The sequence below is a fragment of the Aulonocara sp. 'chitande type north' Nkhata Bay genome, linkage group LG23 (genome assembly GCF_057382095.1).
Source record: "Aulonocara sp. 'chitande type north' Nkhata Bay isolate Kocher_YH1m ecotype deep benthic linkage group LG23, A_spYH_male_GT1.1, whole genome shotgun sequence".
In the NCBI taxonomy this organism is placed as follows: Eukaryota; Metazoa; Chordata; class Actinopteri; order Cichliformes; family Cichlidae; genus Aulonocara; species Aulonocara sp. 'chitande type north' Nkhata Bay.
This window is the reverse complement of record NC_141365.1, coordinates 48,522,898-48,548,269: the sequence shown is the minus strand read 5'-3', so window position 1 is coordinate 48,548,269 and position 25,372 is coordinate 48,522,898. Positions and strand designations below refer to the sequence as shown.

The window sequence follows — 25,372 nt, the reverse complement described above, 5'->3', positions numbered from 1 at the left end:
TAAATACTCTGTGAACAACAAGTAGGCCTGCAGAGCGAGAGCGAAGTGCTCTAATAGGGGGATATGGTACTACAAGGTCATTAAGATAAGATGGGGCCTGATTATTTAAGACCTTGTATGTGAGGAGCAGGATTTTGAATTCAATTCTGGATTTAACAGGAAGCCAAAACAGGAGAAATCTGCTCTCTCCCAGAAAGCTGCAGAAGCTGAAATGGTGGATTTCAGTCAAATAAGGAGAACTGTGGCTTTCCTCCAACCTTTGACCAATCACCTTAGTGTCCTGTTTATCAACCATAATAAAAAGCATTTACTGTCTGGGCATTTTTTTGTTTGGGTCTCCAAACAGCAGAAAGAAATGGCAGCCATTTTTTTTAACTTTACCTTCAACTAGTAAATAGATTTAAGAAAAAGCACTTTGTGTCATGGTCCCTGTGCCCCGCTGGTCGATCCTCTATTGTGCAATATGTTTGTGGTTTGTTTGCTCTCTCTCACTCTCTCTCGCCGCGGCGACGCTCATTGCGGGCTCCCGCTGCTGGCCTGCACACCTGCTCATCACCGCACCGGCCGCTGATCCCAGCTGATAACTGCACTACTTAGATGGCAAGTCTGCACTAGTCTTCGCTGGATCGTTGAGCTATCAGTATCGTTTTTTTGGAACCCGATTCTGAGAGGAGTGATTGAGGAGGAACATTTGTACAGAAAGTGTGGAGCACCCTTCTCCCATCCCTGTTTCCCACGGACCCTGGCGACACGGACCCGTTTCCCCTGCACGTTGTATGTAGCCACTTGGTGAATGTGTTCACTGTAAATAAACGCACTGTTCTTCGCTTAAAGGAATACCCTGGCCTGCGCCTGAGTCTCTTTCGGAAACCCTATCACTTTGATCATATTTGTGACGTGTCCCAAACTGTTGTTGTCGCCTCATTTATGTTGATAAAACAGCTCTAAAACCAATCTGACAATATAAATCTGTAAAATGGGCAGAAAACCTGCTGCTGGTCCCATTTTAATCAAACCAACCCAAAGAGCAGATATTCATGTGTACACAGGAGGTTATTTGTGCAGATACATAAAACACATATAAACTGTAGGCTTTCTGCAGTCTCTCACTCCTGAAAGTGTTGGCAAGTGTTTTGGATTTATTATTTGGGTGGCTGTAGCTCAGGTGGCAGAGGTGGCAGAGCAGGTCAGCCACTAATCAGAAGGTCGGTGGTTTGATCCCAGGCTGCATCCTGGCTGCATGCCAAATATCCTTGGGCAAGATACTAACCCTGTGTTTGCCTACTGGTGGTGGTCAGAGGGCCCGGTGGCGCCTGTGTCCGGCAGCCTCGCCTCTGTCAGTGCGCCCCAGGGCAGCTGTGGCTGCAATGTAGCTTGCCAATGTAGCCAGTGTGTGAATGTGTGTGTGAATGACTGAATGTAGTGTAAAGCGCTTTGGGGTCCTATGGACTAGAAAAGCGCTATACAAATGCAGGCCATTTACCATTTATATGGATTTTAATGGCACCTGTGTAATGTTAACTAATGTTTTTATTGTTTATGTGTTTTTTGTTTAGTCATTCCCTGACTTACCTGTGGGTTCTGGGATGGTTTTATTTAAATTCTCCAACAGATCATTTCTGTTTATCCTCCCCAAAAGATTTTTAGTGACTTCAAAAGTCTTGATAGCGTAGGTATCAAACATCAGATCCACTATGTCCGTCCTCTCTGCATTCTCCAGTTTACTCACTGGGATTGCTGGTAAACCTTCTACAGACCCGTTCTTCAGATGCCACTTAAATTTTTCAAAGTCATCACGTCCCAAATTCTCCAAAGTCCCCAGAAGGATTTCTTTAGGTGTCGTCATCTTTTACCCTGTAAGGACCCGATAAACAAAGACTGTAACAACAGCTGGAGAGGTAATTGTCTGATTTATCAGAATTTAACTTGATTCTAACAGCAGTTCATCACTACCACCAATAAATTTCTTAGGCTCAGAATGCAACAAAATTGCACATGAAGAAGCACATAGAGAAGTATCCAAGTAACACTTTGCTACAATATAAAACAAACTATTATAAATAAAGAAAATATATAAACTAAATATATACACTACCCGTCAAACGTTTTAGAACAGCCCAATTTTTCCAGTGTTTTTGTCACGGTTTGCGAGCCGTGTGTAAATTATTAAAGGACCCTTTATGCAGGCAGCTCAGATGCAAGTGAGTTTATTCATCACATGGTGATACAAACAGAAATGGCAAAGGTGAGCATGGAAACTAAGCAAAAACCTAAAGACTAATAGTACACGAATATGAAGAAGTACACGAAGGGAAGACGAAAACACGGAACACAAGGGGTGGAAGCAAAGCACCACAACACATCACTATATAGACAGTTACACAGAGGGAGACACAGAAGGCAACAACACAGGGCGGAACAAATGGACAGAGAAGACTAAACACAGAACAGAGTGCACAGAGAAACAAGGGGGACAGGGAATCAAAACCTAGGAAGCATAGAATAACTCACAAACTAAACTGGCATAACACAAAAATCACAAAGAACTGAAACCACTAGATCAGGAGACCCAGGACCCTGACAGATACACAGACAAACCAGCAACTAACAGAGGCAAACACAAGGCTTAAATACACAGAGGGATAACGAGGGAATGAGACACAGAAGGAAGACACATCTGGGAGTGATTGACAAGACGAGACAGAGGAAACGCAAACTAAACACACTGACATGAGACACGGACCTTCACAACAAAGCAGGAAATAGAAAGACTGAACTTAGAGGTACAACAAAACACAGAACCAAAACGTAAGAATAAACAAAGATACATCATGAAATCAAATATTAACAATACAAAACAGAAAACACTGAGTCACAGACCAAGGATCGTGACAGTTTTATTGAAAATATCCTTTTTATTTCTCATTGCGCTCTGAAATGAAAGCATAGTACAAATAAGCAGTTGGAGTTAAAAATAAATCATGAAACACATTTATAGACCAAAGTTTATTCTAAACGTTTGACTGAACACACCCGTGGCTTCTGTCTACAATAGAAATCAAATATTCTCCCATATCTGTGGCAGATGTTCCCGTAAACGTGGACCTTGTAATAATAATAATAATAATAACTTTATTTATAAAGCGCTTTCAAACAAAGTGCTGTACAACTAAAGAGATAAATAAAATAAAAGCGATACATAGCAATACAGGTAAAAGACACAATACAAGTTAAAAACAATAAAAATGTAAAAACTAAAAGCCATAGAATTAAGACATGTAGGATCGGGTGAACAAATGTGTCTTCAACTTGGTTTTAAAAACCTCCACAGAGCAGCCTGCTGAATATCTTGTGGGAGGTTGTTCCACAGAAACGGGGCATGAAAAGAAAAAGCTCTCCAATTGTCTTTTTTCTGGCTCTAAGAACTTTTAGAAGACCAGAGTCCTGAGATCGGAGAGCACGAGATGGAACATAAAGGTGTAAAAGGTCGGAGAGGTATGAAGGTGCCAATCCGTTTAAAGCCTTGTAGGTGAGCAGCAGGACCTTAAAATCTGCTCAAACCTGACAAGGTAGCCAGTGAAGAGATCTCAGAACAGGGGTAATGTGCTCAAATTTCCCAGTTCTTGTTAAAATGCGAGCAGCTGCATTTTGCACCAACGCCAGAATCTCAGATTAAACCTCACAAAACTTTAACAACCACCAAACAGCTGAAACAGTAAATGAGAGCAGGAACACGGATTCTGCACAAAGACGTAAACACAAAGCTCAGAGCCGCCGACACATCAGAATCAGTGAGATGTCGCCTTTCTCACCCGATGGCACGGACACGGTCGGGGCTGAAAGCCGACAGCTCGCTGATTCTGATGTTTCGGCGGCTCCGAGCTTTGTGTTTACGTCCTTTTTACGCTGATTCTAAAGCTGTTAGTTTTATCTCTCTCCAAACAATATTGACTGAACCAGCAGCAAAAGAAGATCCAAACTACGCTTCACATAAACATCGTCATGAACTCACTCTGACTTTTGCTGTTTTGCTTCCACCAGGATAAAATCACACGTCATGCACAGCTCTCTCTCTCTCTCTCTCTCACACACAGTTTCCTGTCTAAAAATCTGTTTTCTGCATTATTCGCTTGCTTGTTACGCACAAGTCTACCGTTGTTTACAGCGCTGTCGGCCGCTGTTTTTTTCCTTTTACTTACTTCCAAAAAGAAAACCTAATTTCTGCCGTTCAACAGGCTTCTGAACAAATTTAAACTTTTTAAAATTATGCAAATTGCAAAACACTGTGTCTGTCATAAAACCGCTGTAACTTCAGAGGTAATGTTCATATGTCGATTAATGGTTTTCTTTCGTTTTTGATCTACTGTAGAATATTTTTATAAAACCACCTTCATGTTTTTCTGTTTTATCTTCAGCTACTTTGACACAAAGGCCTCTGCTGTGATGCTCACACCTTTGATAAAGTCTTGCGAGTGTCAGCTTCCTTTTTATAGACACAAAAATATGTAAATGTACTGATCTGAATTATAATATTTCTGACTGTCTGAGGCAAAATTTACCAGATTCAAATCGAATTGAATCGAATCGTGGATCGAATTGATTCAGGACCTTGTGAATCGGAATCAAATCGATTCTAGAAATCAGTGACGATACCCTGCCCTATTTGCGACCATGTCAACATCCAGTCCAGGCTTTTTCAAGATTGGTACTACCACAGCTGATTTAAAACATTCAGGAAAGACTCAATGAAGTATTTAAAAGAAACAGGTTGTAGGGTCCTAATGCTGACCACAGTTCCTTTATAGCCCAGGCTGGTAGAGGATCCAAAGAACAGGTTGTACATCGAGCTGCTTTTACAACCTTCCTTAATCCAGAAAGGGAAATAGAGATGGACCAATATTACGTATCGGTCCAATACTGACGGAAATTACTGGATCGGATATTGGAGAGAAATTAAAAATGTAATCCGATCCATTAAATATCAAAAACTTGCGACATGGCGTAACTCGGCTCATAACTGTAGCACGTCGCAGCAGTATGCGTCATGTGATAGAGCGGCTGCGTGTATTTGGAGCCTCGCTACCAACCCGGTATTTCATCTCCGAGGAAGTTATCCCAGAGAGAAGTAAAGCAAGTGTGTAAGTTCATCTCTGAATGTTTGTAAAGCATCCCCGCGTTAAGCTTAACAACCGATATATGGAGCGACTGCCTCTTCTCTCTCCCTCCCTCTCCTGCTGCTACTTCAATCATGAAACTGATCAATGATCAGCTGATCGGCTTTTCTGTCGCTAGTCCGTCTCTCTTGTTTGTTTTTGGCCCACTTTGCACCAGAAAGAGGAAACCAGCAGCTGAACAACAGCAGCACGTTTAAGCTTGATAAGCTGTTGTTAGAATTTATTTAATATTACTTTCTACACCAGGAGTAGGGATGGGTATCGAAAACCGGTTCTTGTTGAGAAAAACGGTTCCCACTGTTTCAATTCCTTGGAATTGTTTGCCATTTTTGCAAATGATTCCCTTATCGATTCCAGTCGCCCCGAATGACGTCACCACGTTGCGGAGCGTCATTTACCTGGCAGGAAACACGGCGCCTAAGCAGCTCAAACGCTCAAAGGTTTGGTCATACTTTATGAGAACGGATGACAACAGGGCAACTTGCAATACTTGCAAAGTAGATACTTCATTTAAGGGAGGAAACACTACGAATATGCAAAAGCATTTGCTCACAAAACACACGATGACCTTAATTGAATGTCATGTTTTTAATTTTGCTCCGGACTCGTGAATCTCAACCCAGCAGCAGCGGTAACGTTTGCTCGTCCTCTCCCGTTAATGTGGCAGGTAAATAATCAACTAACAGTGCATATTATGTTAGCGCGATCTGCCTTATTACAAAACCTGCCATTACTGTGCATTTAGGTGACCATGATGAGAGAGACAGAGTCTGGCTCAGACGCTGGCAGTTCTCGCTGCAGTCTACCGGTAGTGTCTCCTTTCAAGCCAGGATAGGCGAATGTCACCGAGCAGTGACTAAGTTTGTGGTCAAAGGCTTGCAGCCATTTGCCGCAGCAGATGCCCCGATTTTCAGTAAGTGAATGTGTTTAATTGTAGGCAGGCACATTACTGGATATTCTTGTGTAATTGCTACAGAATAATTTATGTTATACTTTGTTATTGCTACAGAAGAATATTTATTTTATTATTTTACATTTACAATTTTTTCCCCGGGGATCCTGTGACACCCCATTGAAGAGCCGTAGGCTGTGGATCTCTTAAGATCTCACTGTTGGGTTTGTAAGGCCATGTTACTCCTAAATTTCTCTCTTGTTCAAAGAGAAGATATAAAACAAAGTTCTAAGCTAATCGACCTTAGTGTTCTCCTTTTTTAAAAAGAATCGATAAGAGAATCGATAAGAGAATCGATAAAGAATCGAATCGTTAAACAGAATCGAAAATGGAATCGGAATCGTGAAAATCTTATCAATACCCACCCCTAACCAGGATCCTTTTCTATGTAGCTGACGGCTGGTAACTCTGCAGGGGCGGATCTAGCAAAGTTTAGCCAGGGGGGCCGATAGGGGATTAACAGGGAAAAGGGGGCACAAAGACATACTTTTCTTTCTTATTCTCATTTAAAATGTCTAGCTTTTAATAAATAATTATCTGAATCTTACACCCAAAGTTTTAATCTGATGTAAAATGTATAGAAGTCCATTACTGTATATAGTAACTGTTAAGTCTAATATACCCTAGTAAGCTATAGTACTTTTTCCTTTGGGAAGGTACCATCTGTGCAGTCTGCAGTTCTGTTGAAGAAAGATGTTGAATATATTTAATTATTCTTGAAAAATAATTGATTTCTGTGCATTTTTTTTCACACTGCATCAAATTAAAGTTGATTACGTCAATTAAGCATCATGAGGTGGAGGGTGGTTCCCTATTTTTTATTTATTTATTTATTTGCTGGGAGTTTTAGAGCCCTATTAGTTAGGTTGCTTACTATTTAAAATACCAGAATAGGGAGGATGGATTAGGTTTAAGTTTATTAGATTTCTAAAAAAAAAAAAGCAAGATATTAAAAAAAACAGTTTTATTGATCAAAAAATACACTATATCGGATTCATATCGGTATCGGCAGATATCCAAATTTATGATATCGGTATCGGACATAAAAAAAAGTGGTATCGTGCCATCTCTACAGGGAAATAACCTTGAAGTCACAGAACACTTTATCAGCACCAACAGGCAAAGCAGCTGAGTAGTCTAATGAACAGCTTGAGGAGGGAGTAATCTGATTCCTAAGCAGTGTTGGTCAAGTTACTTGAAAAAAGTAATCAGTAACTAATTACTGATTACTTCCCCCCAAAAGTAATCCCATTACTTTACTGATTACTTATTTTCAAAAGTAATTAATTACTTAGTTGCCTAGTTACTTTTTAAAAACATGATTTACAACCTGAAGAGGTGATAAAGTGATAGATCTTTCAGCCCAATTCTACTTTTTCTACATATTCGATCATACAAAATGTAATCAAATGGAAAAGTCTCTTTTTAAAACTTGTTTTACTAGTTTTAATCTTTTGACTTTATGCATCAAGCAAAAATTTTATTATATGCAACATTCTCTGACTGGAAGAAATTAGTTTCACATTTAAACTTATTTTCTGCACATTCCAGCACATAAAATATTTTTTTGGTGTGTTTACACTCAGTCTTTCAAATAGATGAAAGTAAAACACACCAGAAAATAAATAAAGTCAAAGACTCAGCGGTCCTGTTGCTCTATTTTCACCTGTAAAGCAGGAGTAGGGTAGGCGGAGGTTTACCCTGGTGCAGGTGTGCCGCAGCGGTCAGTGGAAGAATCTGCGGGTTTCTCTGTGAGTTTCCCATTACGTCGTTGCGCACTCGGTGCTTGCTCGGAAGTTTAGGGGTTTTTTCGCTGTAAAAAGAAGTTTTCTTCCCACGCACAATGCTAATGGACACTAATGTTTTTGTCACTTTTTATGGAATCAAACTCAAAGTAAGGTCAGTACTTCCACGCTTTAAACGCTGCATGCTCATACTCTCTCCCGCACTCGATATATTATCCATTGTTGATCTGCACACAGCTGTTGCCACGAACTTCGCACTTGCTTACGTCACTGTCATGAGACATTCTCGCAAAAAAATCACGGTTTTAGTAACGCAGTAACGCAGCGTTCCTACGGGAAAGTAACGGTAATCTAATTACCGTTTTTGCAATAGTAATCCCTTACTTTACTCGTTACTTGAAAAAGTAATCGGATTACAGAAACGCGTTACTTGTAACGCGTTACTGCCCATCTCTGTTCCTAAGTGTTGCAGCCCTGTCTCTGAAAAACGTAAGAAAGTCATGAGCCATCAAATTAGAGCAGCAGAGAGTTGACTTACTCTCTGTAAGCTGCGACACTGTGTTGAATAAGAGTTTTGAGTTATGTTTATGGCTCATGATGAGATTTGAGAAATAATTTGCTTTCGCTGTCAACATCGCTGATTGAAGAGAAGACAATGAGTCCTTCCAAGCCTGGAGAAATACTTCTAGTCTGGAAGATCTCCAGTGACGCTCTGCTTTTCTACAATCTCTTCTCAAGTTCAGAACCAAGGCATAGGGTTCCTTTTTTGGACATTTCAACTTCCTTACGGGAGCAACAGAGTTCGGTAGTTCAAGAAGTTTATTATTAAGATTTGCAGTCAAGGTGTCCACACATACATCCTGGGTAAAAATAGGGTCCAACACATCAGGTAGATGTAATTTAACTCCAAGCAATGCTTTGGGGCTAATATAACGAGATGATCTGAGGGGCAATTTTCCCCTCTCAGAAGCTGGAGATTTAGGGATTAAAGTATCAAATAAGATTGCTGAGTGGTCTAGAATAGGCAAAACACAATTTTCAGTCATTGATACATTCAGCCCGTAGCCCAAGACAAGGTCTAGGGTGTGGCCCTTATGTGTTGGCCCAGACACAAATTGTGTGAAGTTTAAGGAATCAGTTACATTTAAGAAATCTTTGACCAGGGGTTTATCCTCACAACATAGATGGATATTAAAGTCCCCCACTGTAAGAATCCTTTCATAGTGAGTGATAAAACATGTCAAGAAGTCTGAAAATTCCGAAATAATCAAGTCATTATATTTAGGTGGACGATAGATGACTATAATTAGAACCACGGGACAGCTTAAAGTCAGAAGTTGGGACTCAAATGAGGTAAAAGCACCAGGACTTTGTATCTGTTTGCATTTAAAACAGTCTTTGATGATAGAGGCTACCCCACTCCCCTCCTAAGCTGGGGTAGCTGAAGAAGCTGGCATCGGAGGGGCAAAGTTCCAGCAAGGGTGCCACTTCACCAGCGCACAGCCATGTCTGAGTTAGGAGCATGACATCCAGGTACATGAGTACCAAAAAAGTCCCGAAGAACATGAGTTTTATTTGATACAGATCTTTTGTTTAAGAGAGCTAATTTAACTGTCTGTCCATCCGTGGTAGCAGGCAGTATTTGTAGGTTGTTCATATTTGCTCCACCTCCCCTCGTATCCCATCGGCATGGCGACCAATAAAGCAGCTTTGGGTGAGCGTGCTCCGATGACGTCGGGTAAACAGGAAGAAGGCAACGCTGGTTGAGGCTAAAATAAAGTCCTAAACAGCCAGGGTCACCGATGGTAAGGACCATGTAGGTTGCTTTGCTTTCAGTCTTCTGTCCAGTTTGTGGACAGAAGACTGTTCCCTGTTTGTGAAGGACTGCTAGAAAAGTTTAACATAACTAATTGTCTGTCCTGAACTAGTCTTATTAGGTAATGTTCAAATAATTTGATCATTCCAGTGTTTTCAGTGTGGGAGAAAGTACTCAGGGCCTTCAAGTTACAGGCAGCAACAAGTTAATGTTCAGAAACCTAAAGTTGGAGCTAAAAATAAATGTTTGTTTCAGTTCTATGAAGCTGTGAGTATTTTGGATCAGTAGCACTGCTGTGTTTGTTGCATCATATTGCTGTAACTGTTTATATGCTTTATATATTCTGAGGTAAGTTGATCTATAGTGTTACATCATATTCTATAAGGATGTTAAGTGTTTGTAGACTTTCTGCCCAGTTTGACCCATTTAGTAGAAGTCAGCCTGTTTAAGGCTCTGATATCTATTCTGTATGACTTAAAGCAGTTATGACATGGTCTGATTTTCTCACCCAATAAAGGAATATTTAATATATCAGTCTACTCTTCATTCTATCAGAAACAGTTATCACAGCTCGTACACTTGCTTTTTACACATATATGTAAGCATTGAGTCAAATGTAATGATGCCAACATATTAAACGAACAATATTTGTCTCTTATATAATACATCTGTATACACACTGTCACAGATGCTTGTCTTTGAGTGAAGATTTAAGTTGACAGGAAATATAAATAACTGCAACTTGAATCTTTGACACAGAGTTCAAACTCACTGTTGTAATATATCATAATAATCTGACAATACATATAATATTGGCCATATTATATTTACATTACCACAGTGAGATGACTTTAGTCTCATGAACAACATTAGCTAATTGTTATTTACTAGCTAATCTTAAAATAACTGTTCAGCACAGAAATGAAGCCCAACAATCATGTTTTACAGTCCTGTGGTCTCAGCCTCAGATACTTATCAAATCACACAAAGCTCATGTAGAAACAAACGAAAATATGTTCTCCTTCATTTCTGTCAAACAAAGCTGTGTGAAACGTTTCCAGCTGTTAGTATCATGGTTGCTAGGCAACCTAGTCAGCGCGACGGAGGCTAGACCGCCCATTTCACAAGCCTCGCACTTCCGGCCTTAGCGGTCTTTGAGTACGCGGCCCTTGAGGACCGTTGAGGCTGCGTACTTTGAGGCTGCAGAACCTGAATTGTACGGTGCCCCTCTGATGACATGGTCCAAAAATAAATAAATTGTGGCCACAAAATACTATTTCGTGCCCTCGAAATACTATTTTCGAGGGCATGAAATAGGTATAACGTGCGCACGAAATGCTAATTTGTGGGCACGAAATGGGTTTAACGTGGCAACGAATTACGCATTTGTGGCAACGAAATAGTTAGCGTGCGCATATCATATTGATACAATTCCTGGACAGCTGCGTAGAGACACAAGCATGAGAGTAGGCTAAACCTATACACCGTGGACAGAGACGGTATGAGTGAGTTTTATTTTAGGCTGGGAATGAGCTACAAATGCATTTTGAAAAGCCTGCAATGCAAGGAACCATTATTACGGAGAGACATTTAAACAGGATACTGAGAGCCCAGCTGCTTTACAGGACCTGGATAGATTTTATTGTCAACCAACTGCAAGGGCCTGGGAAGGATCACGGTTATTGGTCAAGTGTTTCGTGCCCACCAACTAGCATTTCGTGGTCACAATTGATTTATTTTTTGGACCATGTCATCAGAGGGGCTCCGAAGAATTGAGATACAGCCTCTGTGATAGAAAGTGTGCGACCGTGAACTCGACTCTCTTTATGACACATACACACACAGACACACACACAGACACTTGTTTTCAGATTTTAGTGAGGACACCAAAAAGCCTCAAAAATATCCTCAAACTCGTGAGGACGGCCATTTTGTGGGACTCTATTAGCCCACATAGTAGCATACCAACTCTTTGTCCTCACAAACATGTCTAAACAGGTACACACACACACACACAGACACACACACAAACAGGTTTGTCAGGTTCCTCGGCTCGTTCTCTGCGTTCAGTCCATTGAAGGTGATTATTGAGCCAATCACAGCTACAGAGCTCACTGTGACTCTTCTTCTCTCTACAGTCACACAAACAAACACACTCAGAGACTCTGACAGCAAAACTACAACAATGTGGTGTTAACACTCACCCTGCCTCAGCTCCACCGTCCTCCTGCTGCTCTGACGGAGGCTCAGCTGTTTCTCTTCCTGTTCCCACCTGCTCGGGTGGCTCCTCCCCTCTGCAGTTACAGGAAATCAGGTGTGTGTGTCTCTTGTTGAGACTGGTTCTTCCTGCTCTCTCTCTGGTGGTGCAAAAAGTTTTTATAGCGGGTGTGTTGTTAGGCTCTGGGCATCTGCATAGACATGTTCTTTTTTTGAGAATGTGAGGACAAACTTGAAAGAGAGACACTGTGAGAGTGGACACATCCACACTGCTGCTGCATCTGTGCTCACCACGATGGCCTCCTTCAGAGAGATGGAGGACTCACTCTGTCTTCTGGCTGATGTAAGTGTTCAGCTTTGAACAGCTGTCGTTCCAGCTGCTTTTAACTTTGTAGTTTCACATTTGTACAGACTTTATATTTTTTATAGACGTGTCATAAACCAGTCCTTAAATCATTTTCATTATCACAGATACAGTCTACACTCTGCATCATGAGCTGGTCAATATCGCAAAAGTTGTAATTCATTTCATGTTTCATGTAAACTGCTCTGAGGTCACAGTGACACCAGCAGATGTAGTTACAGCCTCTCTGTCCCCACCATCCCGAGGCTGACGGCGCTCTGTAAGCTCTTCATAGAAGTTTTGCTTCTTTTTTTTGGCTGTCAATCTTTAACGGCTTTGAATCTCAGTGACCTCCACCTCAAGGAGAATTTTACTCAGCTTCCTCCTAATATTTCACAATAAAAGCTGTGCTCAGTGTTTTTGTGAACATGTTGCTTGTGGTGTGAGGCCGAGCGTCCCAGCAGGAAGCGCCTTTATGGCTGTTGTTTGGCTCCTGTGGGACTTTCTGAAAGAGTGTGAGTAAATTCCTGGAGTGCTGCAGTGTTTCTGACAGCAGACTGAGCTCAGACGTGTCTGCCACCGAACCCTCAGTGAAAACACACCAAATAAGACGTGAACTGAAGCAACATGGCCGTCTGCTTTGTGCTCTGTACAATAATCATATTCATGCTATTTATTTCAGACCGTAACAGACCAGCTCAGCTTCCCCGTTCTCCACTGACGTCCTCGCTGTGACCCAGGCCCCAAAAAACAAGTTCCCCTCAGCTGTGGACTTTCTTGGAGCTCCAGAGATCCACCCAGCAAGGTTTAGAATCAGAATCAGAATCAGAATGGGGTTTATTGCCAAATGTTGAGCAGGTTTACAACATCAGGAAATTGCTGCGGTGCTTCAGTGCAAACATACTGTCATAAGTTGCGCTTAAATAGACATGAAAAAATAAAAGTAAGAATAAGAATTAAAAGTGCTACGTAGAAGATATATACATGATATATACATGAGAATAAGAATTAAAAGTGCTACGTAGAAGATATATACATGATATATACATGAGAATAAGAATTAAGAGTGCTAAGTAGATAGATATATACATGATATATACATGAGTGCAGGTGGTGATCAGTGCCAAACATGGAATGATGCAGTGAACACAGCGTAGGGTGTTAGTGGTGGGAACAGTCATACGGTTATTGTTCATGTGTCCAACAGCAGAGGGGAAGAAACTGTTCTTATGGCGAGAGGTTCTGGTGCGAATGGACCGGAGCCTCCTGCCTGAGGGGAGCAGGTCAAACAGACTGTGTCCAGGGTGAGAAGGGTCAGCTGAGATCCGAGCTGCACGCCGCAATGTCCTGGAGGTGTACAGGTCCTGCAGAGATGGGAGTCTGCAGCCAATCACCTTCTCAGCAGAGCGCACAACACGCTGCAGTCTCTGTTTGTCCCTGATAGTGGCTCCAGCGTACCACACAGTGATGGAGGAGGTGAGGATGGACTCGATGATTGCAGTGTAGAACTGCATCATCGTCCGTGTTGGCAGGTTGAATTTCTTCAGCTGCCTCAGGAAGTACATCCTCTGCTGGGCTTTCTTAATGACGGAGGTGATGGGGGTGTCAGTCAGGATGATGGGGGGGAGTGGGGCTGTGTGCTTCCTGAAGTCCACAATAATCTCCACTGTCTTCTGGGCATTCAGCACCAGGTTGTTGTGGCTGCACCAGGACACCAGACGCGTCTGGTGTCCTGCTGGTGATTTAAAGGTTCTGCTGGTGATTACCTGGGCAGTGTTTTACCTGTGGCTGTGTTCAAACGTGTTCACACCTGAATCCTCACAGCTCCAATCACGTCTGACACATCCTGATAGGAATACTTCAATCAGCGAAGTACTCGAGTAAATGTACTCTGTTACATTCCAGCACCGGTCATATCCACGCTGTCGCCCAATGGGGTCGGTGCCCCCACTGTGGGCACGCCCCTGTGTAGGGGCGGGGTTTAAACTTTATTTAAAACAGCGTGACAATAAAGAAATGTTCTTTCCAGAGTTTGTGTGTAAAAATGATCCAAATAAAGGTTGAAATCAAAGTGAAAATGTGCAGAACGTTGTTTATTTTATTTATTTATTTATTTGGCACTTTTAATTACAACAGTGGTGCTGTACAAACATACAAATTACACAATAAAATAGCAATATCAATTAACATCAATGCTAAATAGGTAATAAAAAATGAGTAAATAACTCTCATGTAGTATTAAAAGCCAGTGAGTAAATGCACGATCACCTCTAAGAACCAGCCTCGACCTTGGTGATCTAAGAGCTGTAGGGGGCATATAAGGCTGCAGTAGGTCTGACAGACACCCTGGGACCTGTCTATTCAGTGCTTTATAAGTCGCCAATAAGATTTTAGGCTTTTAACAGTTTTTATTCATTATCAGGAAAAGCATTAAAACATAACAAAGCAGACAAACAAGAGAAAAAAAACCCCAAAGGAAATACATTGAAGTCATTATCCCATATGGAAAAGATATATAGAAATCTTATAACGTTTTTATCTGTCTTGTATGAAACTTGTATGAAAAGCATACAGGAGTGAAAGCACATATAAGATCCCTTGAAAAATTATATAATGAAACTTGTATGTTTTATATACTTACTAAAAAAATATATGAAAGTAATGAGAAAGTGACCACTTTCATGAGTAAATCATATATGTTTTTACTATTTCTTTTCCATATGGGATATACCTGTGCAAATACACATATCGGGGGTGGGGGGGGGGGGGGGGGGGGGGGGGACTGAAAGAAGAGAGAAACAAACAAAGAAACAAAAAAGAAAGGAAAAGAGAAAATAAATATTTACTCACAGATTTAGAAAAAAAGATAAACTACAAGAGTGAACTGTTGTGCTTTACACTCACTCCATATTTACCTGAGGACATCTTAGAAGCAGCTCCCCCCCCTCAACAGTTGGGACAGATCATTTGGCAAATAAAAAAAGCAACGGGGACCAAACATTTAGAAACAGATCCTCATTTGGACGGGCTTTATGTTTGCTCGTTGTTTGCTAAAGAGACTTTTCTGCAGCATTTCTCTCCCGACTTCTTTGTAGCACCTTTCACTGTCACACATTTGATCTTTACAGCAGGGCTGTGCCATATCATATACCATACTATAGAATTTTGACATAGTAGCTATATAATGTTACTCCTACTTTATAGATCTCCATCACCCGATCCTCCAAAAACCTCTTGGAGTTGGCAGCACTCGACTGAGCCATTTTGTGCAGAAGAAGATTAAAATGATGCTTTAAACTCCAGATGTTATCTGAGCTCAGATCCTAAAGCCAGACCTCTGCATCTTCATTCTTGTGGAAAAGCAGAGCAGATGTTGTTTTCAGGAGGATGCTGCTATAATGGCTTTAGTTCCTTGCAGGTAATTATGACGACAGCGGAAGCAGCAGGAACAACAAACAGCCCAAACTAACAGACAAAATATTAATGAAAGTCCAACCCAATCTCCTCCATCCCCGTATCCTCCACTATTTGCATCTTCATCTGTGAAACCTGCAGAGCAGAAACAGTGTGTGGACAAAGTTAGCCGGTATGCAGACATGTTTGCTTTTGTTACAGGAGTTTGAAACACATCTGCAGCTCATTCAGAGGCTTTGGGGCCGTACACACTTCATTTTAAATCAGTACAGCCGATCTCACAGCTGCTGGATGTTTCTTTGAATCATAAGAACATTAAGACAAACAAGATGATCATGAAAATCATATTAATGATTGATTTGGCCTACGTTTGATGCTGAACTGCAGTAGCTCCTGACATTGTGCTTTTATTTCGTCTGGATTAGTTTGCAGCACTGCTGCACAGTTTACATTAAAGTGCACTTTTGCAGAGCAGACGACCCCCTGCACGACTGATGGGGTGAACCAAGGCCCTGCATCAGACAAAGAAGCATTATTTCAACTGTGAGTCATGCAAAGCAGCTCTAGTAGAGTCCTGTAAATGAACAGACTGGATCCCTGTAACGTACCACCTCAGTGACCAGTGGAAACATTCAAATGTTCAGGTAGTCATCCTAACTGACTTGGGGTTTCTGCCAGTGTGTTACAAGTGAAGCAGCTTGCCTGGTCTACACACTGGGACTCGTTTCTTTAAATCACCATTAATACAGTTTCAGCTGCTGACACATTCACTAGTGGGTAGTAATTAAAGCATGCTGCACCACTCATGAGTGCTATCATTCAGCACTCTCATTCATTTGTCTTAAAGCTGGTAATTAAACTCCCTGATGCCTCACTCTGTCTCACTCTTTTCTGTGTGTGAGAGAAAGAAGATGCAGCTGTGTTTCTAACAGCTTCTCTGGAGGAAGCCCTGCAACTCTAGAATCTCACCTGAGTCTGTGCCTGTGAGCTTGATGGAGTGCCTGAACTCCTTGATGACTCTCTCACCACAGATGCTGTGGTTGGCTGTAATCTTACATTCATATCTTCCTGTATCGCTGATGCTGATGTTCCTCACAATCACAGAAACGTCTCGCTCCTTCATGGATGAGCGTCTCAGCTCCACTCGGCATTTGAAGGACTCGTGCTGATAGTTCTCATCTGAGTGATGGCTTTGGAAGAACACAGAGCCGTCTGACTCGAGCTCGGGTCTGCTCCACTCTAATGCTGTGATATCTGCATCTGTGGGTCCCCGACACTGAAGAGTGACGTCTTGTTCAGACCTCACTTTGACATCTGTGTGGTCTAAAGTGAGACTTCACTCAAATGTGTGCTCAGATGAAATGATCAGAAGAGTTTCGTGATGAGAACTTAGAGTCAGATCAATATTGCTGCAGTTTATTACTCAAGACTATAAATTTCTATAATTCCATAACTATGAGTGTAAGATTATTATATTATCTTATGCCACGTTGTACCCCTAATTAAAGATTGTGAAATTATTATGTAGTTTTAGTTTGCATTATTCTCCAGACTTAGAAGAAGGTGATAACTATTTGATTTATCAGACTGATTTGTATTACATCAGACTGCTGATTTATGGTGAATGAATGATATTGTTTTATGATGCATGATACTGCTGAGTTATAAGAAATACTGTTTTCAGAGAATCAAGGCCTTATTTGTCTGATTAGAAAAGAACAGAACATGCTGCACAGGAAGCCGAGGTCATAACTCAGGCTCACTGAGAGAGAAAGAATGTGGATGTTTAGCTTGGAATGTGAGAAACGCTCAGACACTTGGAGATCAGGCGGACACCCTCCCGCGCTCATCTCCCCATCCGGATGGTTTATGGTCAAAGTGTTTGTCTGGAATAAAGAGATTGTTGATTGAGCATTTATACACCGAGTGCTGTTCTTCCTTCAGCCCAAAGATCAAAAACTGGAATATTTAACATGAGAAAATCAAGAGGATTTTTTGCATTTTCTGTATATTTTGCAGTAACAGCAGTAGTAGGATGATCCAAACTCACCCGAGGCCTCACTGTGAGCTTGATGAAGCACTGAACGATCTCTCGTGCTCTTTTTGTTCCTGAACACAATCCGACACTTGTTTGTGCCGTTATCGCTGATGATGACGTTCTTCAGAATCAAAGTGAGGTCTCCATCCTTCAACTCCACTCGGTCTCCAAAGGACTCAGGCTGCTGTCTTTGAAACAAGTTACGATAGAACAGAGGATCCAGGCCACGTCTGCTCCACTGCAGCAGGGTGATGGCTGCAGCTCTGGGACACGGACAGCGAAAGGTGGCCTCTTGTCTGGGCGTCGCTTTGATTTCTGTGTGAGTCATGGACACACACACACCATCAGTGGCTCTGATGCCAATAGACCTGTGTCTGTTTCTGATTGGTCAGAATCGTAAACATGGGAACACTGCCTCTTTCATGTGAACACACTCTATTGATTGAAAAAGTCTGGGGTAATTTATCAAGTTGAAAAGCACCTTCATGTGACCTCTCATCAGTAGGAGTAACGCAGCTCAGACAGGTAGGTGGGGTGAGAAAATAGAAGGATTTAAAAATAAATACAAGAACTTGGAAATGTTTTCACTGCCCACATGTTTCTATATCAGCACTGCCAGTGAATTTTGTCCCCCCTTTCCTTTAGTCTGTGTGTTGTGGCGTCTCCCCGTGCTTTCTTTTCCTTTTCTCCCTCCTTTTACCACCAATACACCAGCAGATGGCCGCGCCTCCCTGAGCTTGGACCTGCTGGAGGTTTCCTCCTGTTACAAGGGAGTTTTTCCTTCGCACTGTTGCTAAGTGCTTGTTCACAGGGAGCCGTGATTGTTAGCATTTCCTCTGTATTAATGTAAACTATTTCAGTCGAGTACAAAATGCTTTGAGGTCACTGTTCTTGTGATTTGGTGCTAAAAAGATGGAGCAGAACTGAAAGTTTCGGGGACTTTGGTGTGTTAGCCTCGTATGTTGACAAAGGGATAAAATTGCATTTTTTGAAACACACTGTTCTTTACAATCACTGCTCATATTTTTTATAATTTCCTTGTTTGCACATGTTATTAATAATCTGGTATCACAGATGTTTGATGTAGACTAAAGCTCGTCTGCGTCATCATCACCTGACTGCCAGCAGGTGTCAGGCTGACTGTGAACTGCCCGTCTCAAATATACAGTGTGTCATGTTTCGGCTGTGTACAGGCAAGAGAAGGACCCAAACGCAAAACTCACCACGCAGGAATAAAACTCAAAAAGCTGCTTTATTGCAGAATGGCACAAAAATATAACAAAACTAAACTGGGGCATGGATAAACTGACACACAGGGAAACACAGCCATGAGGGAGACTACGACACTGACAAAGAGAAACACAGGGCTTAAATACACTGAGGGATAACGAGGGAATGAGACACAGAAGGAGAGCACAGCTGGGAGTAATCAGGCTGGACGAGACAAGGGAAGCAAAACTAGAAACACTCACATGAGACATGGACCTTCAAAATAAAACAGGAAACACACTGAACTCTAAACATGCAAACTTAACAGCAACTGAGAAGACAGAACATAGGGACCAGAAACATGGTATAAAGAGGTCACAGTAGACACAACATTGAACACAGGGAAGCCATATTACAAAGCCAAAGAACTAAACCTATGATAACCATAACTGAAATCTAGGGAAACAGGAAACAGTACAACAAAGGACTCAAAACATAATCCATAATATAAAAACACGAGATCTCTTCAAAATAAAACAGGAAACACGAGAGGCAGACATGACAACATAAGACAACAGACATGAAACACACGAAGGGCAAGGGAGACTTCACAGGGGTTGAAAACACAAGGGGGAGCTAATAAGCAAACGAACATAGGAAACCTAATAAGCTTAAACATACACTATAAACATCAAAAGAACTAAAACTCAAAACACTGGGTCATAAGACCCAGGATCGTGACACAGTGGCTTGCAAAAATATTCGGCCCCCATGAACTTTTCCACATTTTGTCACATTACAGCCACAAACATGAATCAATGTTAGTGGAATTCCACGTGAAAGACCAACACAAAGTGGTGCACACGTGAGAAGTGGAACGAAAATCATACATCATTCCAAACATTTTTTACAAATAAATAACTGCAAAGTGGGGTGTGTGTAATTATTCAGCCCCTGAGTCAATACTTTGTAGAACCAGCTTTTGCTGCAGTTCCAGCTGCCAGTCTTTTAGGGTCTGTCTGTACCAGCTTTGCACATCTACAGACTGAAATCTTTGCACATTCTTCTTTGCAAAACAGCTCCAGCTCAGTCAGATTAGATCAGGGGCGTCAAACTCAATCGCACAGGGGGCCAAAACTCAAGGCACACTTTAGGTCGTGGGCCAAACAAGATAAACATTTATTGAACACACTAAAACAATGTTTTTTTAAACATAAATATGAATAAAAACAGACAGGAATAATATTCCAGATTAAATAAACTTTAAATATTTTGCTCTTCATAAAAATATATCCTGTCAAAATTATGCAAGTTAGAAATATGAACATGCTGCCAAAACCCCCAGAAAAAGCAAAAAAAGCACACACAAGGGCAGTTTCATGTCGGTTACACTTTAACATACGTTTTCAAAAATGTCTTTCCCTGTCGTTGTCCCGTGCATCGATTTAATGTTCAGTATTTCCTCTCCACGGATGAAGATGGCCAGCTGTGCAATGTCCATCATGTCTGTACTTTCATCCACAGCAAGCAATAAAGTTTTTGCTTCTTTCACACAACTGTGTTCTTAAATCAGTGGCCATCTCACAAACCCGATCAGCAATCGTATTTCTGCTCAGGCCCACATTTGCAAAAATCTGCGTTTTGTTTGGACACAAGACGTCGCACAGCTTCATCATGCAGCTCTTCAGAGTGGTATCGGGCTGATTTGGCTCCTCTGCTACAATAAAACTTGCTCTCACAACAGCTTCACTTTGTGATTTTGCTCTGGTGATGTTACACCCTGAAAAGGGGCTGAAAAGGGGATAAGTCAATGACGACGCTCAGACACGATGCTTCTCCTTCAGCAGCTTCATTGCTTCGTGGCCAGAGCTCCCCCTTCCGGCAACGGCAGGCATAACTAATCAATCGTGATCACTAAATCACATGGATTATTCCCCAGGCTCAACAAGTAGATCACAGATTGAATGTTACACAGGTTGTAGTCGCATTAAGGATTATTATCCGGTTGAACATAGTCATGAACTCTTTTAACTATTTTAGCCTGTGTTACATTACATCTCTTTGATGGGACTTCGTTTACCCTTGTTTATACATTTACATATTTGAAATAAATTGAATAATATATTGGGTAACTTTTAACCACAACTTTTTACTCCATTATGAACTTCAACAAATAATCAATCTATCACAGTGACAAACGTCTGCTGAAATGTCAGATTCTTCTTTAGCTCTTCTACTTTCTGTAGTTTCTGCTCTGCATTTAGGTTTTTCAGGTTATCCTGACGTTTTGTCTCGAAGTGCCGTCTTAAATTAAATTCCTTAATTACAGCCACATTAGCTCCACTAATAAGATACATGGGTTTACCAGCATGTCTGTAAACATATATTCAGTCTCCCACTGGCGCTGAAAGGCTCTGCTTTCAGAATCAACTTTTCTCTCCACCATTGTGGGCGGCTAGCTTCAATAACAGAAGTTTGACTTGATTGATGCGGGAATGTTCCCAGTTAGCCTGGGTGCTTCAGCACCCCCCAAAATGAATCAAAGCACCCCCAAAGATTTCTTACTTTTTTGACAATATTTGCTGTTTGTGTGACACACTACTAAAAATATAAAAAGCATACAGACTTGGTTGAGACGTAACACTTTAACAACAAAAGTATAGATAACCTCCCCCCCCTCCTAAAGTGGTTTGTTCCAGCTCTCCCCTGCTCTGGCTTTAGCGCCCTTTCTGCCAGAGGATGGTGGCTGAGACGCAGCAGAGCGGAGGTGTAAGTGCCTGGCTTAAAACAGGACATATTGGCTGCATTTAACCTTCAGTTACTCTTTATATAGTTAGGTAGGAGTCAGGCCATGTTTCTTTTAGCTGAAAAACATTACACCAGGTAACCTGCAGTGTTGAAAGCGTGTTTTCCCACGATGTTTGCTACCCTACAATCCGTCCTGCTCTGTAGTAAAATCAGCGACATTTGACCGTCCTGTTGCTCCCATTGAAATGTATACAGACTATTTAAAATCTAAAACTTATAATTGTCCGTAGCCTGCTGTTGTTACCACTGTCCTGTTTTAAATGGATGCTAACTAGCTAACTGACTGAATGCCCATTAACCTTATAACTCCTGTTGTGTGTGTGTGTGTGTGTGTGTGTGTGTGTGTGTGTGTGTGTGTGTGTGTGTGTGTGTGTACAGAGAGACAGCCAGGTTCATAATGGATATAAGGAAGTTTTTTCAAAAAAAGGAGCCACATTCAGGAAAAAGTGTAAGATCAAATGATCCGTGAATCAAGAATAATGTTGGATCAGTGTTTCAATGTTTATATCTTTTATTAGATGTTCGTGTGGTTTGGTTATTTGCCTTTTGGTTGAAAGTAGACTGAGAGAGGACTTTTTGTTAGTGATCTTAATAGTATTTTTTCATATTAATTTAATTTTTCATCTGATTGAATACAATCTATTTGTGTATGATTGTCAGTCGAAAGAGGGAGAGAGGAAAGAGGGGAACGTGAGGAGAAAGTACAAGGTCAGGAAGAACCAGGTAAGAAAACAGACAGGGAGCAGTGACAGGCACAACAGAAACTGTTAAACTGACAAAGAGAAAAAACCTGATTTTACTCACAATATCTGGAAGTTGTGTTCTCCCTATATTAAAGCTGCTAAACAGAATCTGCAAAACAAACTGGGTTGAAACATTTTGACCCTCTTTAACAACATTCCAACATAACATTATCATTGATTGGGGAGATTAAAATTAATGATATATTTTTATGTGGTTCAGCCACAACTCTACTAAAACCTCAGCCAGTAATAGGTCGGCCAACTTTTGGACCGTCCAGTTGTCTGTACGACTGCCGCAGTACGTACATCACATTTGCACACTATCAGAGCCAAACAGCCCTGGTGGAGTGAGGAGCTGTAAAGAGAAGCAGATGCTCTGTTTATATTCTACAAATGTTTTAAGCTTGTTTCAAAGATTCTGTACTGCACCTTTAAATGTTTTCCAGAAGCACACATACACTTATCAGTGTTTTTCACACTTTTTACAGTGTGGACCACCTGATAAAAATGTCAAGCTCTCCCAAGCACCACTATGAAAGCATGAAACTCATAAATCTAAAAACACAAAATTAGTATCTGCAGTAAAGATTTTTTTCATGCATTGTATACATTCTACCACAGGCAAAGTTGCCTCCATTTTTATATTCGTTTTTTAAATATTTTGTAATAATTTATTTGTAATAATTTATTTATTTATTAATGTAATTATATTTTTTATGCATCTGTATTATATTATACAAACACATTAAAAGTGAATCTCTGTCCAAAATATGCACTCAGTTTACTTCTTACTCACTATGAGCATCATTCATTATTCTCCTCCAGTAATTAAGGTTAGGATATGTATTTTTTTTATTCCAATCCATTCTTCTTTGGCAGCATTTAAATAACCTTGATCAGATTTGATGGTTTTGTTACAGACTTTTCAAAAAAGTGTTTTGCTTTTTTTTCACAAATGTGGGATTAAATTGTTAAAATGTACAAAACAGTGATGTCATGTTTTGTGACGAGGACCCAGGCACAGAGAGACTTGATGGATTTAAGAATCTTTTGATTTAATAAAGAAATTTGCAGACTTGCACAGAGATGGTAAAATTATGATGACTGATAAAGGAGACGAAGACAACAGACGATGAGGACAGGGAGGATGCAGGGACCGACAGAGACGGGGAAGAAGTCTCATTGTGACGAGTAAAGTGTATCTTGGCTGGCTGGGCAGCTCTCTGGGTGCTCAGCCCCCCGAAGCTCTGATCCTAGAATCGCTCCTGCAAAAATGTTACATTTTCTGTAAATTCTGTGAATCTCGGGCAGCTCGACTTGCGTGAAGTGTTTCCAGCTGGGCGTCGTGTACCTGGAGTCGAGTGTTTTAATTGAAACGATACATTTTTAGACATAAGTTGTAACGGCCGCCATTTTCTTTGTGAGTATTTATTACACGGCGTGCTGCAGGGACAAGCCTGTTCTAACGTTTGAGTCTAAGCTTTAGTTTTTGCTTCTCATCCGTAAACACTCTGCATCTTTCACGTGATTCAGTTTATTTTGAAAAGTCTCAACAGGCTTTATGGCTTTATTGTGAAAGGTTTATGTGGAAAATAAACAAGCGGACAGTCGATGGTTTTACCATCGTTGTTGCTAACGACAACGCATAAAAACAGGCGCTTGTCCGTCCGTAGTGTGGTTATATTAAATATAAGAGAAAGAGAGAACTTTAAGAAATGAATATAGCCTCTACAGTGACCATCAAAACATGAAAAAATATTGCTGTAAACAGTTTATTTTGCGACACCACGAAACAAACGATAGCGTAAAATGAAACGATAGATGTTTTTGTATCGTCATCCGACACATATCGTTATATCGAACAGCCCTAATCAATACAGTTTTCAAAAAATGCTTCTCTGTGCAGAATCGTTTTAAAAACATAAACAGCTGTGGGATGCTGCTTGTCCGTGATTTGGACATCATATTTTCTTCTTTGGCTTGGAAGGAAGTTGGTTTGGAAACATATTTGGCGACGCTTCATCTTCTGCTTTGCAACTGTGTGGGATTTAAAAACCTGTCCATGATGCTGGCAGTGTCCAAGCATGTTTTTGTTTTTTAAGTTCATATCTCCCCTGCAACGGCTCTGAAAACATGTGTTCTAACAGCAGCAGTACTGAGCTCAGTCTCAGAGAGATGCAGATGCAGTTTGCATGTAACTACACGCAGCCTTCCTCTTTCCCTCGCTCCTCTCTCCCTCCTTCTTGTGGAGCAGGTCTCTCTCTCTCTGGTACACAACTGCACGCACACACGCGCACACACACAACAGAAGAAAGGAGAACTGGAAAGCCGAAGACTTGTTGACTAGATTCCCAAGCAGTGACGCGGTGGATATTCATCATCATTTGCCCTCCTGTCCACCTTTGATAGTTTACACTCATTCTCTTGTGCCCTTATTTGCCTTTACACCACATAAAGGGGGGGGGGGGGGGGGGGGATTAATTTGATGCTACAAGTGCCTAAAGCAGGTGCCCGAGAGGATCACATATGGAGAATGATGTATGGCCACATCTGCGCATCTGGTTTAGTAGCAGCCTTGGATGAATAGACTGTTGTGTTGCTTTAAGAGGCCCCATGGGCAGATTAGCTCTTGTAGTCCAAGACAAAGCTCAGATTATAGAGGCAGTGCCATTTCACATCCTCTGAACACCCACAGTCCCGCACAACTCCTACAGATTAAGCTGTGATGAAGCTCCACTGTGATGATGATGATGCTCCCGTGCGCACATTTTATTACTAACAGTCATGGAGGTCATGCTGAGCATGGAGGGGATGATACGGATCAATAGCACTGTAGTGTAACATGGGTAAAAAAAGCCATCAGGGGAGATCAGGTAGAGAACATGAAGGTCCAGTCACACTGAATGGATTCAT

At 41.2% G+C, this 25,372-nt stretch overlaps 1 protein-coding gene across 2 annotated transcripts in view; it reads right to left on the bottom strand.

Annotated features, from left to right (window-relative positions):
- Positions 1 to 25,372, bottom strand: part of LOC147302878 (protein NLRC3-like) — a 238,239-nt gene that overhangs the window by 141,404 nt on the left and 71,463 nt on the right. The window contains exon 1 of one of the 2 annotated variants that reach the window (XM_086284402.1): positions 1,573 to 1,846. The exons of the other annotated variant lie outside the window; for it this stretch is intronic. Within the exon in view, the coding sequence (XP_086140528.1) occupies positions 1,573 to 1,846 (274 nt within the window). Of the gene's footprint in view, positions 1 to 1,572; positions 1,847 to 25,372 lie in introns of those variants that run through there. 2 annotated transcript variants of the gene reach the window in all.